The 24,318-nt window shown below is 36.0% G+C and overlaps 1 protein-coding gene and 1 long non-coding RNA gene across 7 annotated transcripts in view; both read right to left on the bottom strand.

Moving 5' to 3' along the window:
• Window positions 1-371: 371 nt before the first annotated feature.
• On the bottom strand, window positions 372-8,149 carry LOC107180298. Its single transcript, XR_001511075.2, has 3 exons — window positions 5,907-8,149; window positions 5,295-5,458; window positions 372-1,251 (listed from the first exon to the last, which is right to left on the bottom strand). It is a non-coding gene; the product is annotated as an uncharacterized LOC107180298 (long non-coding RNA).
• Window positions 8,150-8,336: 187 nt separating this feature from the next.
• Window positions 8,337-24,318, bottom strand: part of RIMKLB (ribosomal modification protein rimK like family member B) — a 62,160-nt gene continuing 46,178 nt past the window's right edge. For 3 of the 6 annotated variants that reach the window (XM_042991723.1, XM_042991721.1, XM_042991722.1), the window contains exons 3-6: window positions 20,019-20,249; window positions 18,053-18,139; window positions 16,779-16,982; window positions 10,329-12,755 (exon numbers count right to left, since the gene is read on the bottom strand). In XM_042991723.1, the coding sequence (XP_042847657.1) occupies window positions 12,292-12,755; window positions 16,779-16,982; window positions 18,053-18,139; window positions 20,019-20,249 (986 nt within the window). In that variant the 3' untranslated portion in view covers window positions 10,329-12,291. Of the gene's footprint in view, window positions 8,377-8,400; window positions 9,195-10,328; window positions 12,756-16,778; window positions 16,983-18,052; window positions 18,140-20,018; window positions 20,250-24,318 lie in introns of those variants that run through there. The other 3 variants (XR_006219775.1, XR_006219776.1, XM_042991724.1) reach the window with 3 other exon arrangements.

Genomic DNA, 24,318 nt, shown 5'->3' with positions numbered 1-24,318 from the left:
ATTCCTCACTTGTTTCATTCTCCTGAGTTAGAAGAAAAAGTATTTTTGTTATGAGCTGATAGGGAAAAACTGAAGCAAATATGAGATAAAAGGTATCTTATATAAATCAGTCACTGAAGTGTGGAGACAAGGAATAAGCAGTGCAGATTAGGAAAAATACTACATGTGTGCACAATGTTCCAACCACAAAATCTTGTGAAAGGAGCTTCAATAGGAAAACTGGAAAATGATCAACAAAGAAAACTTTATGGACTCTAATTCTGAGATGAAAAGATTCAGCAGTTCTTGAATAAGATATCCAAAACCAAAATTTATATAATTAAAGGACAATTAGTATTTATTATTCAACTATGTGCTAAGCACTACACATGTATTGTAGCAAAGCTATACTTACACATTAATCTAGTAAAGTACAATTGTTTCCGTTTTTTTACAAATACCCCCCTATGGCTTGAAGGGGCTGACTTGTCCAAAGTCCAGGTAAACAGTAAATAATGGGATTAGAATTTGTATCGACACCTGACAACAAAGAATATCCATATGTTTGGTCTGAGGTACTAGGGCTGCCTCCATATGCACATATATGTATCAGATCTTATATAGTTCAAATATATTAGGTCAGACATGATCTCTAGTCACAAGAAGATTAAAATGTAGTGAGTGATGCTGTGATGAGTGTGTGCCAGAGCCTTGTCAGAGTGAAACAGAAAAAAGGCTGCATTTCTTCAGAGATTAAAAAACAAACAAACACAGAAACAATTATTTAGCATAGACAGATAAAGAGGGATGAAAGGGGCAGAGGTAAATCCACATAATACATATTTATAAGTAAAATGATACATATTTTAATGCCTATGTACCGAGGGGAGTAATCATTTCAAAACATATCATAGAAAGATCAGTATGTCAAAAACAAAGGAGTTTCATCTTGCATACTGAAGAAAAGAATAAAAAGAATGACACATGTGGAGCTAGACTTCAAATCTAGCCATATGGACTGAAGTGAATTCATACAAGATGGAGTGGGCAGAAATGACTGCCAAAAGAACAAATCACACCCCATACTATTTCATTCCCAGTTCTGGTGTTTTTATTTTAGAAAACACATTGAATCAAACAGGTTAGAGCTACTGCTTCCTTGTTCTGTGTATTTCTATCCTCCATTTCAAAAACCATACAGTCAAATCTATCTTCGTCCATTCTGTGAATGAAGTGATAAGCAAAAAGGATCACTGGTTACTTCAAAAGAACCTAGAGGGGGAAAAACACATATAGCTCACTTAAACCACAGATTTAAACAGTCTTTATAATTAATATGAGAAAAAGAAAATATTGAAAATTAACTAATGTGACAAAATATTAAAAATTGTCTAGATTACAAAAAACAAAAACAAAAACAAAAAACAAAAAACAAACGCACAACTAGCTTTTTTGTGATTACCACACTTTACCTTTGTGATCTCAGTTGAAAAAGATATATACTAAGGTATAGTCTGTTATTCTGACATATAAAGATGTATCAGCAATATTATCCCTTAACAATCCTATAATATAGACAACTGGGGTTTACTGTAGCCAGGAAAATTTTACCAAGAAGAAAACCTTGAGACAAGAATAATCTTTGCACAAGATCACACAAAATAAAACAAAATTATTATACCAAAATTCCTGAACAAAATTAAATTTAAATGTTATATTCTTACTCTATTACCCTAGGTTACTTTTTTTTTTAAATAAAAAAAATTTTTTAAATAAAAATTTTTATTTTAAGTAGGCTCCACACCCAGCATAATGCTTGAACTCAGGACCCTGAGATCAAGAGTCATAGGCTCTACTGACTGAGCCAGCCAAGAGCCCCTAGGTTACATTTTCAACAAATTAGACAATGAACAATAGATTTTGATTCTAATTAAAATTCAAGTTGGCCATCTCTATAGGAACCAGAATTCAAGATGAAGACAAAAACTGTTTGAAAAGACATACAAATTCTAGCCCTATTAATTGAGGTGGTGTATTCTTGTGTTCCATATAAGTATACATAATGTCATTCAGCATTAGAATAAATGATCTTTTTTAATAGAAGGTGACTTCTTTTTACACTGTTTCTTTAAAAAAAGGAACAAAAGGATGCCACATATTTGGGGTGCCTGGGTGGCTCAGACGGTTAAGCGTCTGACTGTGGCTCAGGTCATGATCTAGCAGTTCATGAGTTCAAGCATTACATCAGGCTCTATGCTGACAGCTCAGAGCCTGGAGCCTGCTTCGGATTCTGTGTCTCCATCTCTCTCTGCCCCTCCCCCACTCACGTTCTGTCTCTTTCTCTCTCTCCCCAAAATAAATAAAACATTAAAAAAAAATTTTTTTTAAGTTGCCATATATTTATTTAGTCAATGGTATCGGTTATTCTAGCTTCATGTTACCATTCATCCATGGATACACAATCATCCCGTTTAACCATCCACTTGCCCCATTGCTAGTCTAATAATCTGCTAGAAAATAAGGAATTTCAGAACAATATAAAGTTTTCGTTGTAGACGGATTCATTTTCCAGAATAGGAATCCAAGGCAGGCAAGAAGACAGGTAGAAGATTAATGTTATACTAGGTCTAAGGAATCCATTCTGTTCTCCCTTAACCAGAAATTGCAAAGAATCTGAAGACCTTTGTGTCTTATCTTAATAAGGGACATCATCACCAAACCCTGTAAATGATGTAATCGTTAATTTTACATGTAAGCCATTTAAAATAGCCACCCACAGCTAGCCTTCATATCCTTCACTTGAAGGGACTCCCCACAAGATAACCACAAGCACAAACAGTGATAACTTTCCATTGGTGTATCACAGCTCTCACTGCAGAACATTTCATTTCTTCAGCGACTACAACAGATTTTCAAAGATCATGATAAAATGAGCACTTTATTAGCAGGTAGGAGATTTGGGTCCTTGTTCCGGTTCTATAATCTTGGGAAATTTAATAACTTCTCTGAACCTTAGTTTCCTTACTAGCATATTCAAGATTACAATATATAGCCTCCAAGCTTGCCAGCTTAGAAATTCTAAATAAACTTCTATGGCAGGCCCTTGTATGCTGAGAGTTCAATCTGTTATTACATATATTAATAGGAAGCAGGACTCCATCTATCCATCTATTCATTCATTCTTTCATTTATTTAGGACTCCTTTTCTTTAAATAATAATCTCTCCTCTGGATATCCTGTTTTCACCGTCTATAAAATTTGAAAACAGGTATTTGTGCACTACTTTAAGAAAGTTAATTAACACTTCTAAAATCTTCACATGTATATCTTAGAAAAGATTTAGCTCAATTGCTATTAACTTTTATCTTAAAGGCTAAAATTTTATTTTCTCTCCAGTTATAAAGTACTAAAATTGCATATTTAAAAGTTGCTGAGAGTAGATCTTAAGAGTCCTCATCCCAAGAAAAAAAATTCTGTAATTATACAGTGATGCATGTTACCTAGACTTACTGTGATGATCATTTACCAATGTATATAAATATCGAGTCACTGTATTGTACCTGTAACACTAGTATAATGTTACATGCCAATTACATCAATAAATTTTTTATTTTCTCTGGTAAATGTCTACAAAATAATGACTGCTTTGCTCATTTTCTAATTTCATTAGAAACTTTAAAAAATCAGGGTCAATTTGAAGTTAAAAGTCTAGATGAAATTAAGAACCATAGGACTTTTCTTCTGTCCAAGTGCTCATAAAACAGCTTGGTTTCCAGCAACAATAAAGACATTATAGTTAAACATGTAGCTGAGTAAAGAGACCTGCATCTCATTATAAATTTCAATTCTTAACTCTTGGGACTTAAAACCTCAATTTCTTCTATTCAGCCTCACCAACTTCTAAAATAATCACACTGTTGATACTCTGATTAACATGTCTTAAGGCAGTTATTGATGCAAAGAAAATAAAGCTGTTTATTACCCAAGCAGATAGAGCAGATACAGACGCAATACAGAGAATGCAAATGAAAAGGGGGAGACACACATACAGAAAAGCAGGCAGGCAGAGATGAAAAATGGCAACAATGGAAAAGTGAAATTCTGAGGGAATGAATGAAAGAAAGGGAGAGGCATACAGGGAGACAAAGGCGAGGAAGAGTTACAAAGACAGGGAGGCAGAAGCACGACTAAAGAAATGGAAGAAAGTAAGAGCAGAGACAGTAAGGCCAGAAAGAAAAGTGAACAGAATTGAACTGATGGGCAGACACAGTAACAAGGAAATGGGACTAGATAGGGGATAGCTAGTTGAAGAAAAGATCATTTTTACCCCCTAAGTTTTTCAAATTACATTTTTTTTAATTTTTTTTATTTTTTAGAGACAGAGTGTGAACAGGAGAGGGGAAGGGGGAGAGAGGGAGGGAGGGAGAGAGGGGGGGAATCTGAAGCAGGCTCTAGGCTCTGAGCTGTCAGCACAGATCCTGACATGGGGCTCGAACTCACGGACCTTGAGATCATGACCTGAACTAAAGTTGGACGCCTAACCGACTGAGCCACCCAGGTGCCCCACCAAATTACATATTTTTATTGCTATCCCCCCAATGTGCCACTAAAAAGAGGACAGACTTTTTTTTCTATAAAATGGCTAACAATGTGTATTTCACTTATCTTACAGATTTTCTAAAAATCTGACTCACTGTGAGACGCGTAATTTTTGCCATCTTTAAGGTTCACATAGTGGATGTGTTGATAATTTGATGAGAGAGAATTTTACAATGTATATACCTATCAAATTATCACATTGTATGCTTTAAAAACACAATTTTGTCAATTATACCTCAATAAAGCTGGGGAAAAGGTCATATATATCAATATACTGGGGAGAGACCCCTAATTTTACACATTGCTATTTTTTTAATGTTTATTTATTTTTGAGAGAGAGAGCAAGAGAGAGAGAGAGACAGAGAGAGAGTGCATGAGCGAGCATGTGAGCAGGGGAGGTCAGAGAGAGAGGAGAGAGGACCAATCTCAAGCAGGCTCTGGGCTGTCAGTGAGGAGGCCAGCGTGGTGATCAATCTCACAAATGGTGAGATCGTGACCTGAGCTGAAGTCAAGAGTCAGACACTCAACCGACTGAACCACCCAGGTGCCCTAATTTTTTTTCCCCCCGAAGTAAAAAGTGATAGGATCCTAGTTAGGCCAAATTTATCCTAAGGCAAAGGCCTACAGGGCCATTTATGATTACATACTACAATGGCATATAACACCACTATCCCACTATCAGACTAAAAACACATTCTTAGTTGAAAATAACTTACCATTCAGAATGAAAATCCAAAAATTTTTGTCCTGTTTCCATTATTTGCCCCCTTTGCTTCAATTGATATGTTATGCTCTATCTCTTGTCCTATGGAGATTCTTTCAGTAGCCATCAATCTGAAGAATTCCTTCTTCTGCTGCCACCTACCAGTTTATTTCTCTGCTGCAGCAGAAGGGTATATAGAAAAAGTTCTTGCTTACTATTCAGATTAAACTGAAAACTTCCTTTAACATTTCATATTTTCACATGTGCACAAGCTTCCTCACTGTTCCCCCAATTCCTCCCCACCAAAGTCAAAACAACAAAAGTCCCAATCACAGAAAATCAAACAAGTATGATCAATATTCATGCTAAGCTGGGAATTTTTTTTAAGTGGAAAGATTTAGATGCTCGGCAGCTGCCATCTCAAGAGCCATTTCTTTTGTTACACTTAACTTCTTCACCTATCTCTACAATCTTATGAGTAAGTGTGCAACTTAAAATTTTAACTAGGTAGTTTACAACTCCTACAAATTTCAAGTTCAGAAACTTTCAGAAGAACTGTGGAAGATGCAGCAATAAAGGCGTTTTTTAAAGTAATTCTAGAAACTAAAGGTGTTAGGTGCTTTACCTGCATGAGTTTTCAATGTTCTGGACTGCTTATTGCCCAATGGCTCTGAATACATTAAAACACGAACACATACGCCACCTACATTTAAAATAGGGTAGCATTTGTATGCCCATATAAGCACTGGGTATATCTTTTGCAAAAGAGTAATAAATTCATTAAGTCCTTTTAAAAGGACTAATCACAAATGCACATTTCCTCAAACTGTATACATACACAAAAAAATTAGGCCAAAAAAAGGGAGACAGAGTGACAAATGCAATAGCAGTTGTAGAACTGGAAACTAACACAACATAAATGTTTTCTGTTTGTTAAATTCCTGAATATCATTTCTATTCCCATTCTTTTTGTCACTGAGGGTCTAGGTTAAAATTTTATTCTGCATTAGCTACTAAAGAACAGTATCCAATAATGAACAGTAATAACAGTAATTAATGGCTTGTTTTTGTTCCACCCTCCCACTACCTTTACCCCAAAATACAGTTTTGCCAACATAAAAAATAAAACAAACAGACATAAGCACCAAAGGCTAGTCAACAGTGGCACTGCAGCAACATTGTTTCTACTTTCTCATTCCTTCCCCCGATCTCAAACCCCACCCTTTGACCTCTGTATATGGGATGAGCCTGAGCAGGAGAGTTGGTGATGTCAGGACTGCGCCGTTCCCACGGATGCTCCTAGAGGCCTGCTGTGCTTCTGGGAACTGGGGCACAGTGATGTCTGTCTGACTGAAACCTAAAACAACAACAATTCACCCCACCCCTCATGTTCCCAAACCCCACAACAGCAGCCAGGTATATACGCTATGTAAGGCCCAGCTAGTAAGTTTGTATATAGTGAAATCTGAAAGCAAGATCATTCTTAACAAGTCAGTGATCTTCATGGGGATAACAGAATGGAGACTGTTAAATTCTCCACGTCCCATGCAATCACACAGTCCACACATTCTAATGCTGGCCATTCTTACAGCAAGAGAACAAAGTTCTCTGGTACAAGCCTTTTTAAGTATATATCACAAATTCCTGCAGGAGGCAGCTGGGATTCCATTGTTAGTAAATTTCAGTTCAACAGATAAATACTTTTCTCTTAAGATGTTTAGGGGAGAGACTGGTCCTATCTGATTATGGGTGAACTGAAGCACAAAACAGGTTAATGATTTATTTTATGCCTTCAGCTGTAGAATGCATTACAAGCCAGGATTTTCCTATTAGCTAACTAGTGAACTTAAAGCCTCGTCGGATATACGTCTAAAGCCACAGAATAAAATTACGCAGAAGTATATCTTGAAAAGTTCCTGACCACTGTCTAGGAGAAAGAGGATTTTTCTCCCCAATGATAATAACTCATATTAGAACTAAAAATTTAGGAAAGACAGGAGAAAGGAGGAAAGGGTAGGTGGACTGGGGTAGACAGAGAAGAGGCTACTACATAAGCTAATGGGAAGGCTATTAAAATGGATAACTCCTATTCCTGCCACTAAGTTTGTTTTATAGCCTTGGTTAATGTGCTTAATGATTTGTGCTTCAGAAATGCCCTCCGATCTTTGCAAATCTGTAATTTTTTACTGTTTAAACCATTATGATAACCTCAAGCTGCTCACATCTATCTTCTTTGTTAGAACTAGCATCTTAGAAATGCTAAAATGATTAGTTCTGAGATCACACTGTTCCTTAAATAACTGAAATGCTTTCTATTATCTTTGTCTCGTCATTCCTTTTCACTTTTATAATGATGTCACAGAAAGAGAAGCACTAAGACCAACTCAAAACTATGATGAGTTTTTACCATATATATAACCTAGAACCTAATTTTACCTTTTCAAAACTCTAGTTTTCCATACCTGGCAACTCCTAATTGATGTCTTTATACTGTGAGCTCACTGTATTCGGAACACCAACCCCTGAAAAAGCTTAAGCCAGAGTAGCACAATGGAAGAAACAAACAAACCCAAAACAAAAACAAAGCCAAAAAAGTCACACTCTGAAATACTTAATTATAGACATATATGCAAGGAATGGAGTTATCTAAATGGCTAAAGTAAATCCCCAAAGTCCTGAGTTCATCCCAACCAACTCAAACTTTACCCCCAAAAGTTCTTCTTTAATCAAATTATCTGTTAGATATGCGTTTTTTGTTTCTTTTTTTTTTAACAAGAGTTTTTACAAACCCACAGTTGCCGTTAAAGTACATAAAGAAAGAAAATTTTTTAAAAAGAAAGTAAGGTTAGCCTTGCGATGGAAAGAAAGGAGAGTCAAATTACCTGCAAGCAGGCTGGGGCTGTGCCTGAATCCAAACCGCTGCATTTACCATTCATTATACAGCTGCATTATTGGGGGAAGGGGAGTTTAGAAGGGCACTGACCCCGAAAGTTCTCAATACTTCTCACTCATCATCAGGAAGGGGGAAGAAGGAAAGTTTTTTCTCTGGGTATTTTTTTGTTTGTTTGTTTTTGTTTTTTTGGCTCCTGAAAAGGCTGGCAAAGAACAGTAACAGTGCAAGCAGTTAGAATATTTCTTTAAAAACAATTTTTAAAAATGCAAAACATTAAGGAATTTAAAACACCAAACTTTCGTTAATATAGAAAGAATTTTCACTAGAGTTAGGCAGCCACCCCAAAACAGCATGGCAAAAGGGCACTGATAAAGGAAATAAAATACCACACAAAAATCCAAAACAAAACTAAAAACATTTCAAATTAAACCTGGAAGACTAGAAGATTCCAACAGCAGATTTCTGTCCACTACTGAAACATTCCAAAATCCAAGCTTCAAAGGCGCCTAAATGTATCTTAAATGAAACTTTGTTTTGTTTTTTTTTTTAAGAAAAAAAAAGAAAGAAAGCAGTGAACCTGGTTATAAATCCTGCAATATATTACATTTTAAGATATCCTAATACAACAAAAACAAATTTTAAATGAAATTAAACAAACAAACAAACAAATAAAAACAGTAGCAGCAGAGGTTACCTGTCTGAGCACCTACATTTTCTTAGGAGGGGATCGTGTCTCACCAGCCATATAGCCCATAAACCTTCTCAAAAAGAGTGAGCCAGGAGAAAAATGTAACACAAGATTTGATTTCACAACGTCTCTAAGCTCCCCAGACCCCAAACTGGGGATTCACTGAATGAAGAGATTTTGTTTTTCCATCGTTTTCTTCTTGAGAAAAAGAAGAGATGATTTTGAAAGTCAATTACTTCTTTCAATGCCTTCGATACCTTCTCAAAAGTCTGATAAAGTGCTTGATGAAAGCAAGTCTCTTGATGGATTTTTCTAATGTTCCAACATATTTTCTTATTGATAGCATACACAGAAAGATTTCAAAGTTCAGTGGAGTAAAAGCCAGCAGAAATGACCAATCAATTATTAGGCACCAAAAAAAGAAAAAAAACTATTAAAAATTTTAAATGGAATCGTTCATATTTGTGTATGTGTGTGTATGTGTGTGCATAGTCCAGTTTTCATCACAGGTAACATAAAAACAATATCAGAATTACTTTTAAAATACAATTAAGAATTACAATTTTAACAATACACAATTTTACAATAATTCAGATTTGGGCATAAGACTTATACATATTTGATAAATATACATTTTTACCTCTCATAATAGCAATGATAATACAAAAGTTGTTAAACAATAAGAAAATATATTTAACTTTCACTTCAATATCTGGGATGTTTCATTTGGGTTCTTCCAGAATGATCTGTTCATATTCTTTACCTTAATTTTTGAGTGAGTTCAAGAAGATACCCATGTTTTAAAGTCTAAGATGACCATTCCTACCCTTTTCCTTTTAATATGTGAGTGTATGATCCAGAAATAGGTTGGTAAAGCTATGTTTTAATATACTGTGAATGCACAAAAGATCAATCAGTAGTGAATAAAACTAAAGGTGAAATAATCTCAGATAATTCTTATGATATAGTTGGTTAGTTTGGTAAAAAAAAATTTAAAGTCTATCTACGTTTTTCCTAGTGCCTTATCCAACCCAACATAAACCCTGAGTTTTTCATCAAATAGAGAGGGTGTTCTATTTATGTTATAAAATTCATAAATCTATATACATGTTATATGTAACTATTTAATGTGTCATAATTTATGTGACAACCAGATGGTCTCTACACAAACATATGAATAATGACTTAATTAAGCAGTTCTTTCTCCCTCATTTATCTCTCTATCCCAAATATTATGCATCCTCCTATGGTCATTCAGTGAAAGAAGTACCATGTATTTCTTTTTGTTAATGAGACAGAGGTACTTATATATGTATGTAAGGCCCACAATAACTCTATGCAAGTCAAATTCTTTTATAGGAGATTAGAATATCCTAAAATAAATTAGAAAATCCTCTTATTATCTTTTTCTGAGGTGAAATGAGACACTGCACAGATTAGAGGTACTATTCTATTTGTCAACAATCAACCTTTCACTCAATTTTAATATTATTTAATTCTATGGAAAAAAACAACTTTTATTACATTCCTTTTTAAAACGGGGAAAAACTGTACAAGCATGATCAAACCTCTGTTAGAGCTGGTTAATACTGATCTTTTATTATTGCCTCGAAGTCTCTCTAGTAGTGTCCAAGATATTATGTTTAAGGTCCATCTGAAGGAAAAAAAGCACTGGAGAGGCAAGAAAGGACTCGGGTAAAAGCTTCAGAGGATTGTAGTGAGATGGAACTTGCTGTTTAAAAAAATTACGTTGAGCTCTGGAGCATCTCCATTTCTTAACACACCTTCCAAACCCATTATTCAAATAGATTTACCCCTGTTTCAAAGGCTCGTATTATATGCCATTTTGGGGATCTTATAAATTCAGAAATTAAAGGAATATAAAGAATGGACAGTATTGAAGGCTTCAGAGTTGGGCTATAAGAGACTTAATACTGCTAAGTAAGTCCCCAAACAAAAATGTCCAGTCCACCCCACCCTCAAACCTACATGTAATAGGAGAAAATGCACAGCCAGAAGCATAGAAAAGCATGTAGCCTTGAATAAATCATACACTGAACAGTCTAGAACCAAAGAAAAAACCAAACAACATACATATACATAAAAAGGCCTAAGAAGCATCTATTCTCTTTATGTCTTTAGTGAGTACCTCTACCCCAGTGGAGTATAGTTATTAAAACAACTTATCTGTTTTTTAAAGTAAAAACTGTTTCCCCATCATGCTCCATTTTCTAGAATCTATCTTTTTTGATTGTTTGGTGAAACAAAAAGCAAAACACATACACATGCATGCGTGCACACACACACATATATAATCCCTCCTAAAATGTGAAAAATGCAAATATATAATGCTGGTATTATAAATCACTTCAGCTTTATACTAAAGAACTTATAGACCCTTGATTTGCCCCCCAAAAATATTTTTCCTTGTCCTTATACTTTAAATGCCCAACCACCAAAAGAAAAAAAGGAAAAAATAAAAGGCTTTAAATGCACATGTTTCAAGTCAGTGTCTTGTTAACAAAAAAGGTAGCACTTTCTTCACTTTGGCCATTGTTAAAGATGCAGGCATAGATCAGGGAATGTTAGACTAGCATGTATTAAAAAAAACTGCAACATTAACAGAGCATATATCTTTCAAAAAAGATTAAAACACTAACAAATACAAGTCAATGCACATATTTTAAACTAGTGTAATTTTATCTACATTGGAGTAAATGTCACCTTGTGTACCAGACATTGCAATACTGTTCATTTCCCTTTTATCATGCAAAAATGCCAATTTTGTCATTAGAAAAAACCTTTATTGGGTTATATTAATACTGCCCTCCCACCCAAATGAAGGGAAAAACCGAAGCACAAAAATTATAAATCCCAGCAAAATAGCTCTTCAAGATTTCATAAACTACGGACATAAAGTTGCTAGTTAATATGGTAAAGGCAGAATTTTCAGACTTGTATAAAAAAATTCCTATAATTTAGGTTGATTATTTTCCTCGCTCATCACAAATCTTTGCAACACAATGTGAAGTTATCCTATTCTCAATTTTGTAGCAACTATACAAAAGCAAAAGCAAGGGACCATGAAAAAAAACTGTGTGTTCTTGATGGTCTGAGAGCATACACATTTTTGAGTGATTTAAAAGGTTAACTATAAGAGCCTGATGTGTTTCTGTAGCTCACCTCTTCTGCCTATCTGCACTATCCGTAAACAAGTCAGTAACATCTTAATAGCAGAGGTCTATCTCTCTCCCCTGTCTTCTCTCCTAACTAATCCTACTCAATTTTCTCATCTTCCTGAGTACCTTCCATGAACAGCATTGCAAGTTGGTTTAAAAAAAAAAAAAGGAAAGAAAGAAAGGGGAAAAAAAGAAGAAAAAGAAAGTGAGTTTTACAAGGGTTTTGTTGGTTAATTATTTACCGGTGGAGTCACTCCACCAGGAGTTTGATTTCATTGGCTAGCAGCTGGTTCATGTTGAATAGGCCCCCTGGGAGCTTGGTGAGTAGCTCTCGCTCCGTGCTTTCAGGGTCGCTGTCAACAGAGCTGGAACTTGCGCTCATGTTGTCGACAGCAGTGCTGGCTGGGGGACCCAGCTCCGGCTCACTAGTCTCACTGGCCGTGGACACCACGGAGAGCAGGGACATACGCCGGGTGAGCCGGCCAGAGGGCAGGAGGGAGGCGGCATAGTCCGCTATGATACCAGCTACATCTAGATTACAAGCCTTATCAAAGGCGATGAAACCTACATTTGCATTGGCCTCGCAGACACAGAAGGAGCCGTCATCTTTCATCAATAGGTCAATGCCACACACATCCATCCCCAGGATATTAGACACCTGGATAGCTAGCTGCTTCCCTTGTTCACTCAAGGAGCACATCATCCCCACACCACCTGGCAAAAAAAGAAACAAAATAAGTTGCCAAAATGATACATTTTTGGAGTAAAAACACCGTTTTTAGTTTTTTTTTATAATTTATTTTTGAGAGAGAGACAGAGCATGTGTGGAGGAGAGGCAGAGAGGGAAACACAGAATCAGAAGCAAGCTCCAGGCTCTGAGCTCTCAACACAGAGCCCAACATGGGGCTTGAGCTCATGAAACTTGAGATCACGACCTGAACTGAAGGTGGATGCTTAACCGACTGAGCCCTCCAGGCACCCCAGAGACAGAGAATCTTAAACAGGCTCCACACTCAGCGCTCAGGGCTCAATCTCACAACACGCTCTTTTAAATCAGTAGTGAAAGCAAAGGTGCCATATGCAATTTTTTTCTGAAGACAGCATTCAGCTTCCACAGAAAACTATCTTACTTGCAATAATACGGATAGAGGTGAAGGTACACCACAGACTTTATATTTTTATGAAGGCAGAGAAGAATAGAAAACAAAGTAGACAAAACTGTTATCTTCCAAATAGCAGAAAATGTATGTCTGATTTGAACACAGGGACAGAGAAGTTAACCGTTAATGGAATGTAAAACCATGGATGAGCATCCACATTGAGTTTGGGAACAAGGGTGGAAATGGAATTAATGGTACCTTACAAACCACAAAAGTTGGAAAAGAAAAAAGAGGAAGAAGCAATTTAAATAATAAACACAAAATCAAACTGAAGGAATTAAATAAACTGTATGAGCAATAACATTAAAAACGAACTGAAATTTCCCATGGAAAAAGTGGAAACTAGTCAGACTGGAATGAAAGACAAAATTTAATTATAGGCTGTATTAAATGAAAACATTTTTTGAAAACTAAAGGAATGGACAAAGAGATAAGGGACAAAGGCAAAAACAAACTTGACTTCATAGCCTTATATCTCTTGAATATAGTATATACTGATATACATATTTTTTCCTTTATCAAATACTGACAAATAATCATGTGCTTGTCCCAGGGAACAAACAAAAAAACCTTAACAAATTTAAAAACACTTTTTACAGGCAACATTGTCTGACAATAACCCAAGAAAAACAGAAATTATAAATTAATGATTTAAGTAACCAAAAGATTTATTAAGGACTTAGAAATTGCAACACCGATCCCCTAAATTACAGGGAAATGAAAACATGTATAAAATCACTTCATACCAAAACTTTTATTTTGAATTAGCAAGAAGAAATTACTTATAAAGTAAGAAACTAAGAAGAGAGATTCAGTAAAGACAGAAAGTTGAATGAATAGAATAGAAAAATAGAAAGGACAGAAAAATCCAAATGTTACTTTGACAAGATTATGAATGATACCAAACACAAAATTGCAGACAAAGGAGAGATTCAAATAAGCACAAGCAATCATCTAAAGAACCTGGCAAAAAAATCTGAAACCTAAAACACGTGGAAAATTTCTAAGCAAATGATAAATTACCAACACTGCTTCAAGCAGCAGCAAACTTAAACAGGCCAATTATTATTATGGAAGAGATCGGAAAGGTGATAAAAGCGCTACTACTACAAAAAGAACTAGGACCAGATAGGTTCAAAGTGGAGTTTTGTTTAGCTATCCTTTATTCTGATGTTACTTTACCTATGTAAAGTGCCAGAAGATAAGACTGAAAATTCCCCAATACATCAAATAAAACCAAAATGTTATATAACCTTGATCAAAAATGATCAAGAAGTTTTGTTTTAAGTTTCTTCATTTATTTTGGGACAGAGAGTGGCAGCAAGTGCATGCAAGCAGGAGAGGAGCATAGAGAAGGGGAGAGAGGGAATCCCAAGCAGGCTCCACACTGTTAGTGCAGTGTGCGACTAGGGGCTCCATCCCATGAACCATGAGATCATAACCTGAGCTGAAATCAAGAGTTAGACGCTTGGGGCCCCAGGGTAGATCAGTCAGTTAAGAGTCCGACTTAGGCTCAGGTCATGATCTTATGCCTCTTGAGTCTGAGCCCTGTGTGGGGCTCTGTGCTGACACCATGGAGCCTGTACCCTGCCTCAGGTTCCGTCTCTCTCTCTTTGCCCCTCCCCCATTCACACTCTTATCTCTCTCAAAAATAAATAAATTTTTAAAAAAGAGAGAGAGAGACATTTAACGAACTGAGCCACTAAGGTAACCAAAAAAATGATCAAGAAACTTTAAAAAACGGGGGGTGCTTGGCTGGCTCAGTTGGCAGACCATGTGACTCTTGTCCTCGGGGTTGTGAATTCAAGCCTGACATTGGGTGCAGAGATTACTTAAAAAAAAATAAATAAATAAATAAAATCTAAATGTTTATTTACTTTTTGAGAGATAGAGTATGAGCAGGTAAGGGGCAGAGAAAGGGAGACACAGAATCCCAAGCAGGCTCCAGGCTTCATGCTGTCAGCACAGAGTCCAACTTAGGGCTTGAACTCTCAAACTGTGAGATTACGACCTGAGCCAAAGTTGCACGCTTAACCGACTGAGCCACCCAGGCGCCTTCCAAAAAATAAAATCTTTACAAAAATCAATCAATCAATAAAATGTTTTACAGTCAACAAAAACTATTCATTACGGAAAAACCAAAACAGTCTTTGAAAAAAATAGCTTGAAAGCCTATTTCCAGGAATAACCATAATTATCTAAGATATATGTATGTAACTTCACTTAACTGAGATATTGTGTAATGGTTTTTTAATTACTTTTTTGAGACAGAGTGTGTGAGTGAACACGAGTGGGGGGCGGGCAGAGAGAGAATCCCAAGTAGGCTCTGCTCTGTCAGCAGAAAAGTCCAACGTGGGGCTCAAACTCATGAACCCTGAGATCATGACCTGGGCCGAAATCAAGTCAGACACTTAAACCAACTGAACCACTTAGGCACCCCTGAGATCATATTACAGTTAAAAAAACATTAAGAATATGAAGGGACAGAGCTTAACAGTTTTAAAAAATGATTAAATTCATGTCATGTACTTGAAAATCTAGATATCTTCATAGCTTCCATGTAATTTTCCACTTTTGGAAATCAACATATTCAAGAGTGGTTAAGAGGACAGCTCTGGAGCCAAACAGTATATTTGCATCTTGGCGGCACCATGATTAGATCTGTTATCTTGAGCAAGTTACTTACTGTTCTGGGCCCTCCTCATCTGTAAAATGGGAATACTAACAATACCTAGCAATATCTAAAGAAGTTAACAGTCATAAAGCACTGACTACTGTACCAGCACTGAAGAGATGGTAGTTGGCATTGCTGTTAAAACTGAATATAAGAGAATGTTCATATAAAAAAGGCCTCTAAACAATCTGGTTACCAGAGGGGAGAGGATGAAGGGGGATAAAACAGGTGAAGGGGATGAAGAGGTACAACTTCCAGTTACAAAATAAACAAGTCATGAAGATGAAAAGTATAGCAAAAGGAATATAGTCAATAACATTATAATAACATATGGGGACAAAGCACTGGGCTGTACACCTAAATCCCTCGGTTGTACACCTAAAATTAGTGTGTCAATCATACTTTAATAATAAATATTTGACCAGTTTGGGTCAAGATTAAAATGTCTGTTGGACAACTACATGGAGATACTACTGAGTAGGCAGTTATTTATATGTACCTGGAGTTCAGGAAGAAAGCCTAAATTACAGATATAAATGTGAAAATCACAACATATACATGGTATTTAAAACCATGAGCCAGATCGGATGACTAAGAAAGTCAAGTATAAGAAAGTGAAATAAACATTAAAGAAGAAAAAGCTCAGACTAAACTCTGAGGCACTTCAGCAGTAAGATCTCAAAATTTATGACTCAGACAAATCCAATTTTACTACTAGAAAAACAACTCAAAAGTATACTTACTATATTCAAGGTACGGCTACTGATCATAGTTATGTGTGAAAGGTGAAAGATAATAGTTTTCAACTTACTAAGTAAAAAGATCTGTCATTATATATGAACACTCGCTGGACAAGCTGTAATAATATTATATACACTAGAAAGACACATGCATTGTTTTTACCTAGTGAGCAGTTACTTTGCATCCTTCCATCCGTTGAACAACGTAACATGGTGCCAACCACACGGCCTCCCACAACAATGACACGCACATCCCGTCCATGAGACTCTTTAACGTACTTCTGGAACAGGTATGGAGCTTCATGGCGAATAAGATGGCTTAGATCAGCCAAATGGTGCTTATCTCGAGCCAAGAAAACAGCTTTGCCTATGATTGAAAAAGAATAAAAAACACATGTAAGTCATTAAACTGCGAGCAGTTGATATGTATTACCTGCATCTTCTTGGGTCCCAACCTGTTCTTTCAGAATCTATTAATTTTTAACCAAAGTAACAGTTATGGTAGTTATTGAAACAATGCAAAAATGTATTTAAGATAAAGTTAATAATCTCCTACCACTCCCTTAATTCCTACAGTAACCTAGAATTTATTTCAGTAGATGTTGTGAAGTAGAGGTCCAAGGTTTATATTCCTCCATGTGAGCCAATAATGCCAGCCTCGTTTATTAGCAAAACATTTCCTTCTGAGAAAAACCATGTTTTATAGGGATATCTGGGTGGCTCAGTTGGTTAAGTGTCAACTCTTGGTTTCAGCTCAGGTCATGATCTCACAGTTCATGGGTTTGAGCCCCACATCGGGCTCTGTGCTGACAGTGCAGAGCCCTGCTTGGGATTCTCTCTCTCCCTGCCCCTCCCCTGCTCTGTCTCTCTCTCTGAAAATAAATAAACAAAAAAAAATTTAAAAGACCATGTCTTATATATTATTACACAATATATACAAAATTTGCATAGGGTAAAAGAGCAGTATGTTACTATATGCCTAGTTTTATTTCCAAGTTCACTAGTCCATTCCACTGCTCTATTTGTCGATTTTTATGTCAAAGGAAGTGGCTATTTAATTTTTTCAATGTTTATTTTTGAGACAGAGACAGAGTGAGAACAGGGAAGGGGCAGTGAGAGAGAGGGAGAGAGACAGAATCCAAAGCAGGCTCCAGGCTCCGAGATGTCAGCACACAGCCCGATACGGGGCTCAAACTCACAAACTGTGAGATCATGACCTGAGTCAAAGTTGATCACATAACTGAGCCAGCAAGGCGCCCCAAAGAGCTATACGTTTCAACTGATAAGGCTATTGTCTAGTCAATAACCGTGAGGAAACACAAAGAAAATAATAAGAGCATTGATCAGATTAAGAAAAAATCTATTTTGTATAATCACCCTTATTAATTCTCAAGAGTAATTTCAAAATGATGTGCCATAGTGACAACTCATACACACCTCTATGACCCCGCGTATTCTTCACTACCATTGGAAACTCCAGTACTTCTGCTTCATCGATCATTTTAGCAAAATTCTCATGACCACCTGGTTTGAGTAAAAAAGAAATTTAAAAAGAATAGTAACAGAGGTGTTTTGTGGTGTTATCTATGCTAAAGTCAGCAACACAGGAGACAGAAGGTAAGAACCTGATGGCTACATTTTGTTTTTCTTAGAGAAAGTAATAAATAAAAGTTGAAAATACAGTTAAACATCAGTTTGAAACAACACCTTTTAAAATGGATGAAAGTTATCTTAAATTATAAATATTCTAATATCTAACTTAAGGAAATTATCTTTCAGTTAAAACAAAATTTCCTAGTTCTATACAATTTTTCATATTTTTATCCTTTATTCTTCCACTACACAAATAACAGAACCACCAAGACCTACTTTAGTGTATTTAATTTCCAGTTTTAATCTAAAGATTAAAGAATCTCCATCTAAAGATTAAGAAACAGAAGAATGAGTCTGTTTAGAAGACTCACTCAAGGATGAAAAGATGCTACATGTGTTCTATCCCTCTCAAACACACAAATTAATGTTTCATATCTCCATTATGAATCAGAGTTCTTTGTATACTACAGCAGACAGTACCCATGAGTTAAGTTTTCTTCTGTTTTTACTGCCCAGGAACAAATGATACAGTAGCAAAATCAGAGCAAAAATGAATTGTGGTATCAGCCCGGTGATGTAAAAAAAATTAAACCAGGAAAAAGTTCATTAAGCGACTGCAGTAGCATACATTTGCAGCCTAGAGAAATTATGATTCAGTCCCCAATTTTAAACTGTCAACATTAGAACATAGGTAGTATTTGGGAATTGGGCTAACACTTTTCTCCTTTCCATTCTCTTAAAATCAGAAGTGTAGACCCATGATATAAGCTATAATATAATATTCCAAAAGCATTTGACAGAATTCTCAAACTATTCATATTGTCTCTTCTTGTGCAATTGCTAAAAACAGCAACTGTATCAACACATGTCATACAGACTTGGGGAGTTCCCTTCTTTAAAATACTAACGGTAGGAATAGGATAGGGATTTCTTTTTAAAGCTTCATTAACTCTCTAAGCACACTACTGGACATTTATTTGAAAAAATGTCTTTATGGAAAACTGCAATGATTTATAGCAAATTTGATCCTTTCTAATCTAAAAGAACTGGACAGGCAGGAAATACATTAACATAACATTGTTTGTGGCAGTGTTACTCAAAAGTGTTGTCCAAAAACCTGTGCCTGTTTATGACTTCTCTGCTACTGATATGTAACCAGGTAAATACAAAAAGAGTAAACACTGGAAGCTCTTATAACAATCTGGCATTTCTCAGACTTTTTTTTATCATATTTTGTAAGAGTATTGATACACAGCATACTGGTCTTTAAAGAAAAAAAAGATCCTTTACTTTTACCATGGTTTTGGAAGCACTGGTTTTAAAGCATACCTATTACAGTGTCATTTTCTTAAAAAATAAGAGAAAAAACTTCTAAAAAAATTATCATGAAAATGCTAATAAGGATAAACAGATATTAAACAGAGATGTATCGAATATTACAGCCTATGAGATCTGGCCCACTGCCTTTTTTAAATAATAAAGTTTTATTGGAGGACAACAACAGTAATTTGTTTAAGCATTATTAATAAAGCTCTCTGACTACAACAGCATTACTGAGAGCACAAGAGTGAACTTACAGCCTAGAAAGCCCAAAATACCTAAATCCACTCTACCAATATCACGGAACTAAATCTTGACACATGATTCACAATGCTCCTGCCCAGTTTGTTAACACTGAAAATTACTTCTGTAAGAAGTTCCTCCATGTTCACAAATTTCCTTGTATCACATAACCCTCTTAATTTAGTATGCCTTTCAAAACCATCAGTGTTGTAAAACTTAGACTATAAATTCTTATTAGTGAACTTACCATAAGAGAAAGTATCTGGCAGAGGAACACCATGGCCCGCCAACTCTTGAAATGTCCAGAACTTATTAACACAGTTCAGGATGGCTTGAGGTCGGTTCATCAACCGGCATCCCATCTTCTCTAGATGGCGCAAAACAGTGATGTCACTATCACTCTGCACCCAAGGGGTTGGTACTCTCACTACCACCACCTGGGGGTAGGCAGTAATTAGTTCTCCATTGATCCGTAGACCTGAAATACACCCCAATGAAGCCAAAACCATTAAAGGGAATATACCAAAATATACTAGACCTGGGCTCACAAAACTAAATATACCATTTTCACCAGAACAGAGAGACATTCTTCCTTAAATTATATTCCTTTATAAGAAAAAAGAAAATTTAATGAGAAGAATTTCTGCAGTGGTTAAATAAATTATGGTATGTGCCAATACAATGAAATACTACATAGCCTTTAAAAAAGAAATTCACAGGGGCGCCTGGGTGGCTCAGTCGGTTAAGCGTCCGACTTCAGCTCAGGTCACGATCTCGCGGTCCGTGAGTTCGAGCCCCGCGTCGGGCTCTGGGCTGATGGCTCAGAGCCTGGAGCCTGCTTCCGATTCTGTGTCTCCCTCTCTCTCTGCCCCTCCCCCGTTCATGCTGTGTCTCTCTCTGTCTCAAAAATAAATAAACGTAAAAAAAAAAAAAAAAAAAAAAAAATTTAAAAAAAATAAAAAAATAAAAATAAAAAAGAAATTCACAGAAGCACCTGGCTGGCTCAGTCAGTAGAACATACAACTCTTAATCTCAGGGTGGTAACTTCAAGCCCCATATTGGGTGTAGAACTTACTTATTAATAAAAGTTAAGAAGAATGTCATAATCTCTATGTTCAAATGTAGAAAAAAATGTCCAGATACATAATGCTGAGTTTAAAAAAATCAAATCTGATGTATGGATTTGTTGAATCAATACACTGCATACCTGAAATTAATATCAAACTGTAACTAGAATAAATTACTGGAATTAGAATAAAATAAAAATAATTCTGTACCAACTATGTTCATTATGTGTTCATTTCAGATAAAGCAGGAAATAAGAAAGTTGCCTTCTTTTATGATTTTGCTTATGTTTTTATGCCCAGGTGACGCATTTTATTAAACACCTATTTACATTTATTTTTAAGAAAAACAAAAAACAAATCTGAAAAGTTTTGTATTTACATATGCATAGAAAATGTATGATCTGATAAATGATATAGGTAGCTTTCTCTAAGTGTGAGTGGGTGGCAGTGCAGGAAGACAAAGGTAGAATGGGAAACTTCACATTTTCCTCCATGCAATTCTCCATCTTCTTTAATTTTTTTTTTTTAAGTGAGGACATTTATAATTAAAGATTTTAAAGAAAGTTTTGGGGCACCTGGCTAGCTCAGTTGGTACAGTATGCGACTCTCGATCTTGGGGTTGTGAGTTTAAGTTCCACATTGGGTATGGAATTTGCTTACATATAAGATCTGTAAAAAATAAATAAAAGTTTTTTGGATGTTACCCAATACCATTCTATTTAAAGAGGTCCCAAATAACAAAGGAACAAATTATCTATATGAGTTGTTCCTTAAAACCTATTTTCTTTGGGGTGCCTGGCTGGTTCAATCAGAAAAGCGTGTGACTCTTTATCTAGTGGTTGTGAGTTTGAGCCCCACATTGGGTGTAGAGATTACTTAAATATAAAAAAAAATATCTTCAGGAAAAAAAAAACCTGTTTTCATTTAAAACTAGCATATGCTCTTCAGGGGTGCCTGGGTGGTTCAGTTGGTTAAGTGTCCAACTTTAGCTCAGGTCATGATCTCGCAGTTTGTGAGTTCAAGCCCTGGACTGGGCTCTGTGCTGACAGCTCAGAGGCTGAACCCTGCTTTGAATTCTAGGTCTCTGTCTCTCTCTGCCATGCCCCAGCACATACATACTTTCTTTTTCTTTCTCTTCTTTCTGTCTTTCTGTCTGTCTTTCTTTCTTTCTTTCTTTCTTCTCTCTCTCTCTCTCTCTCTCTCTCTCAAAAATAAACATTGAGGTGCCTGGATGACTCAGTCGGTTAGTGTCCGACTTTGGCTCAGGTTATGATCTCATGGTTTGTGAGTTTGAGCCCCGCGTCAGACTCTGTGCTGACAGCTCAGAGCCTGGAGCCTGCTTCGGATGCTGTGTCTCCCCCTCCCTCTGCCCCTCCCATACAAATGTCTGTCTCTCAATAATAAACATTAAAAATTTTTTTAAATAAAAAAATGAAATAAAAAACATTAAAAAATTAAAAATAAAAATAGTATATGCTTCTTTATGACAAAGACAAAAATATGTGATATATTCTGCTCCCATCCAACGTCCTAAGTACTCAGTGTTAATAGTATATATTTCCCCCCTGCTAAGTATGGAAAAATATTTATATAATTTTTAGAAAAATTCGATTTTTAAAAAAAACTTAACAATTATATCTTATAGATACACCATATGAGCAATACCTTACTCAGACATTCATTCACTTAATAAATATTAAGCAATTAGTATGTGTCAGATTATTTTATAAAGAGCAGACTTGGATTGGCAAATAAGGCAAATAAGGTCCTTACTCTTGAGAAGATTCCATTCTAGTAGGAGAGACACTTTCAAACATGGCGGAAGTTCTAATATAGGAGAGATCAGTGGGTAAGAGCTGAGTTAGGGCCTAAGACTTAGGAACGTGTGTGTTTCAAGAAAAGAATAATGACACTTCACATATAAGGGAGTGGGAGAAGTCACAGAGCAAAAGAGCAGTACAAACAATATGTGCTTCAACTGCAATTTGTATTGACAGAATGTAAAAGATAAGGTTGGTCATTTAAGGTGTCAAGCATGCAAAGCCACAAGTTTTTATTGATATATAACTGGCATATAACACTATTAGTTTTAGGTGTACAACATAATGATTTAATATATGAAAAATACTGAGAGATGATCACTGCAATAAAGTTAGTTAACATCACCTCACACTTATAAATTCTTTCTTGTGATGAGAAGAACAGTTAAGATCTACTCTCTTAGCAAATTTCAAATATACAATACAGTATTGTTAGCCATAGTCACGATGATGTACATTACATCCCCAGGATTTATTTTTATAACTTGGAAGTCGGTACTTTTTGACCACCATCTCCCATTTCCCCAACAACCATCCCCCCAGATCTCTGGCACCCACCAAACTGTTCTGATTTGTAGCTAGGAGTTCAGACTTTTTTGATTCTACATATAAGTAAGATCATACAGTATCTGTCTTTCTGACTTATTTCTGTTAGCATAACAGCCATAATATCCACCCATAATGTCACAAACAGCAGGATTTTCTTTTTTAATGGCTGAATAATATTCAAATGTATGTAAATATATATCACATTTTCTTTATTCATTCATCCATCAATGGACAATTAGGTTATTTCTGTGTCCTATCATAAATAACGCTGCAACGAAGCACTGAGATATATCTTTGAGCTGGTGATTTTGTTTTCTTCAGGCAAATAGTCAAAACCGGAACTGCTGGATCCACAAATTCTGAGCTAAAGAGTTTACATCTGCTCTGATTAAGGAAACTGAGGGTATGTGCTGCCTGTTGACACTTCACACCATGCCTATCTTTTAATCCCTCCTGTATGGCAGGATCTAGAAGCATTTCCTATACTCCCTTACCAGCAGGATTCCATTTTGAGAATCTACCACCAAGAGACAGTTATATACAATTTTAAAGGTGAAAGAGATATAGAAGTCATTATCCTCCAGGGGCAGCTGCACATAGGTATGTGGTCACCAGCACATGTGAGGATTTGCCAGTTGCTTCAGGCACTCTCACCATCATTCACCGTGCTGCTACATCTTGAGATCAGCACTCAATTTTCTGCAATCCCGCACTTTCTCATTTCTTAGGGTTTTGCAATGACTTGCCTCTACAGGCAAATCTAAACACCATTTTTTTTTCTTTTTAGTTGGAAGAAACCTACTGACCAGATTGGGGGTTAAAAGTTTTTAGACTAGGATATGGAGAATGAGGAAGCTGAAAAGCAAAGCCATTTTAGGGCAGAAGATGCTGAATCTGGATCTAGACAGAAAAGAATCTGGTGATAATATGAGGACATCAAAGCAGAACTATTCTGTAATAGCTGAACTATGGATTGAAACTATACATATACGTTATATATACACATAAATCATATTTGGAATATGGAGTGTGTGTACACATGTGCGTACTACTTATTTGTCTGTTTATTGGAATCTGCCCAAGACATAATAGCTAAAGAAACAGGGATATA

The sequence above is a fragment of the Panthera tigris genome, chromosome B4, assembly GCF_018350195.1.
Source record: "Panthera tigris isolate Pti1 chromosome B4, P.tigris_Pti1_mat1.1, whole genome shotgun sequence".
Classification (NCBI taxonomy): domain Eukaryota; kingdom Metazoa; phylum Chordata; class Mammalia; order Carnivora; family Felidae; genus Panthera; species Panthera tigris.
This window is presented reverse-complemented; position numbering and strand designations above follow the sequence as displayed.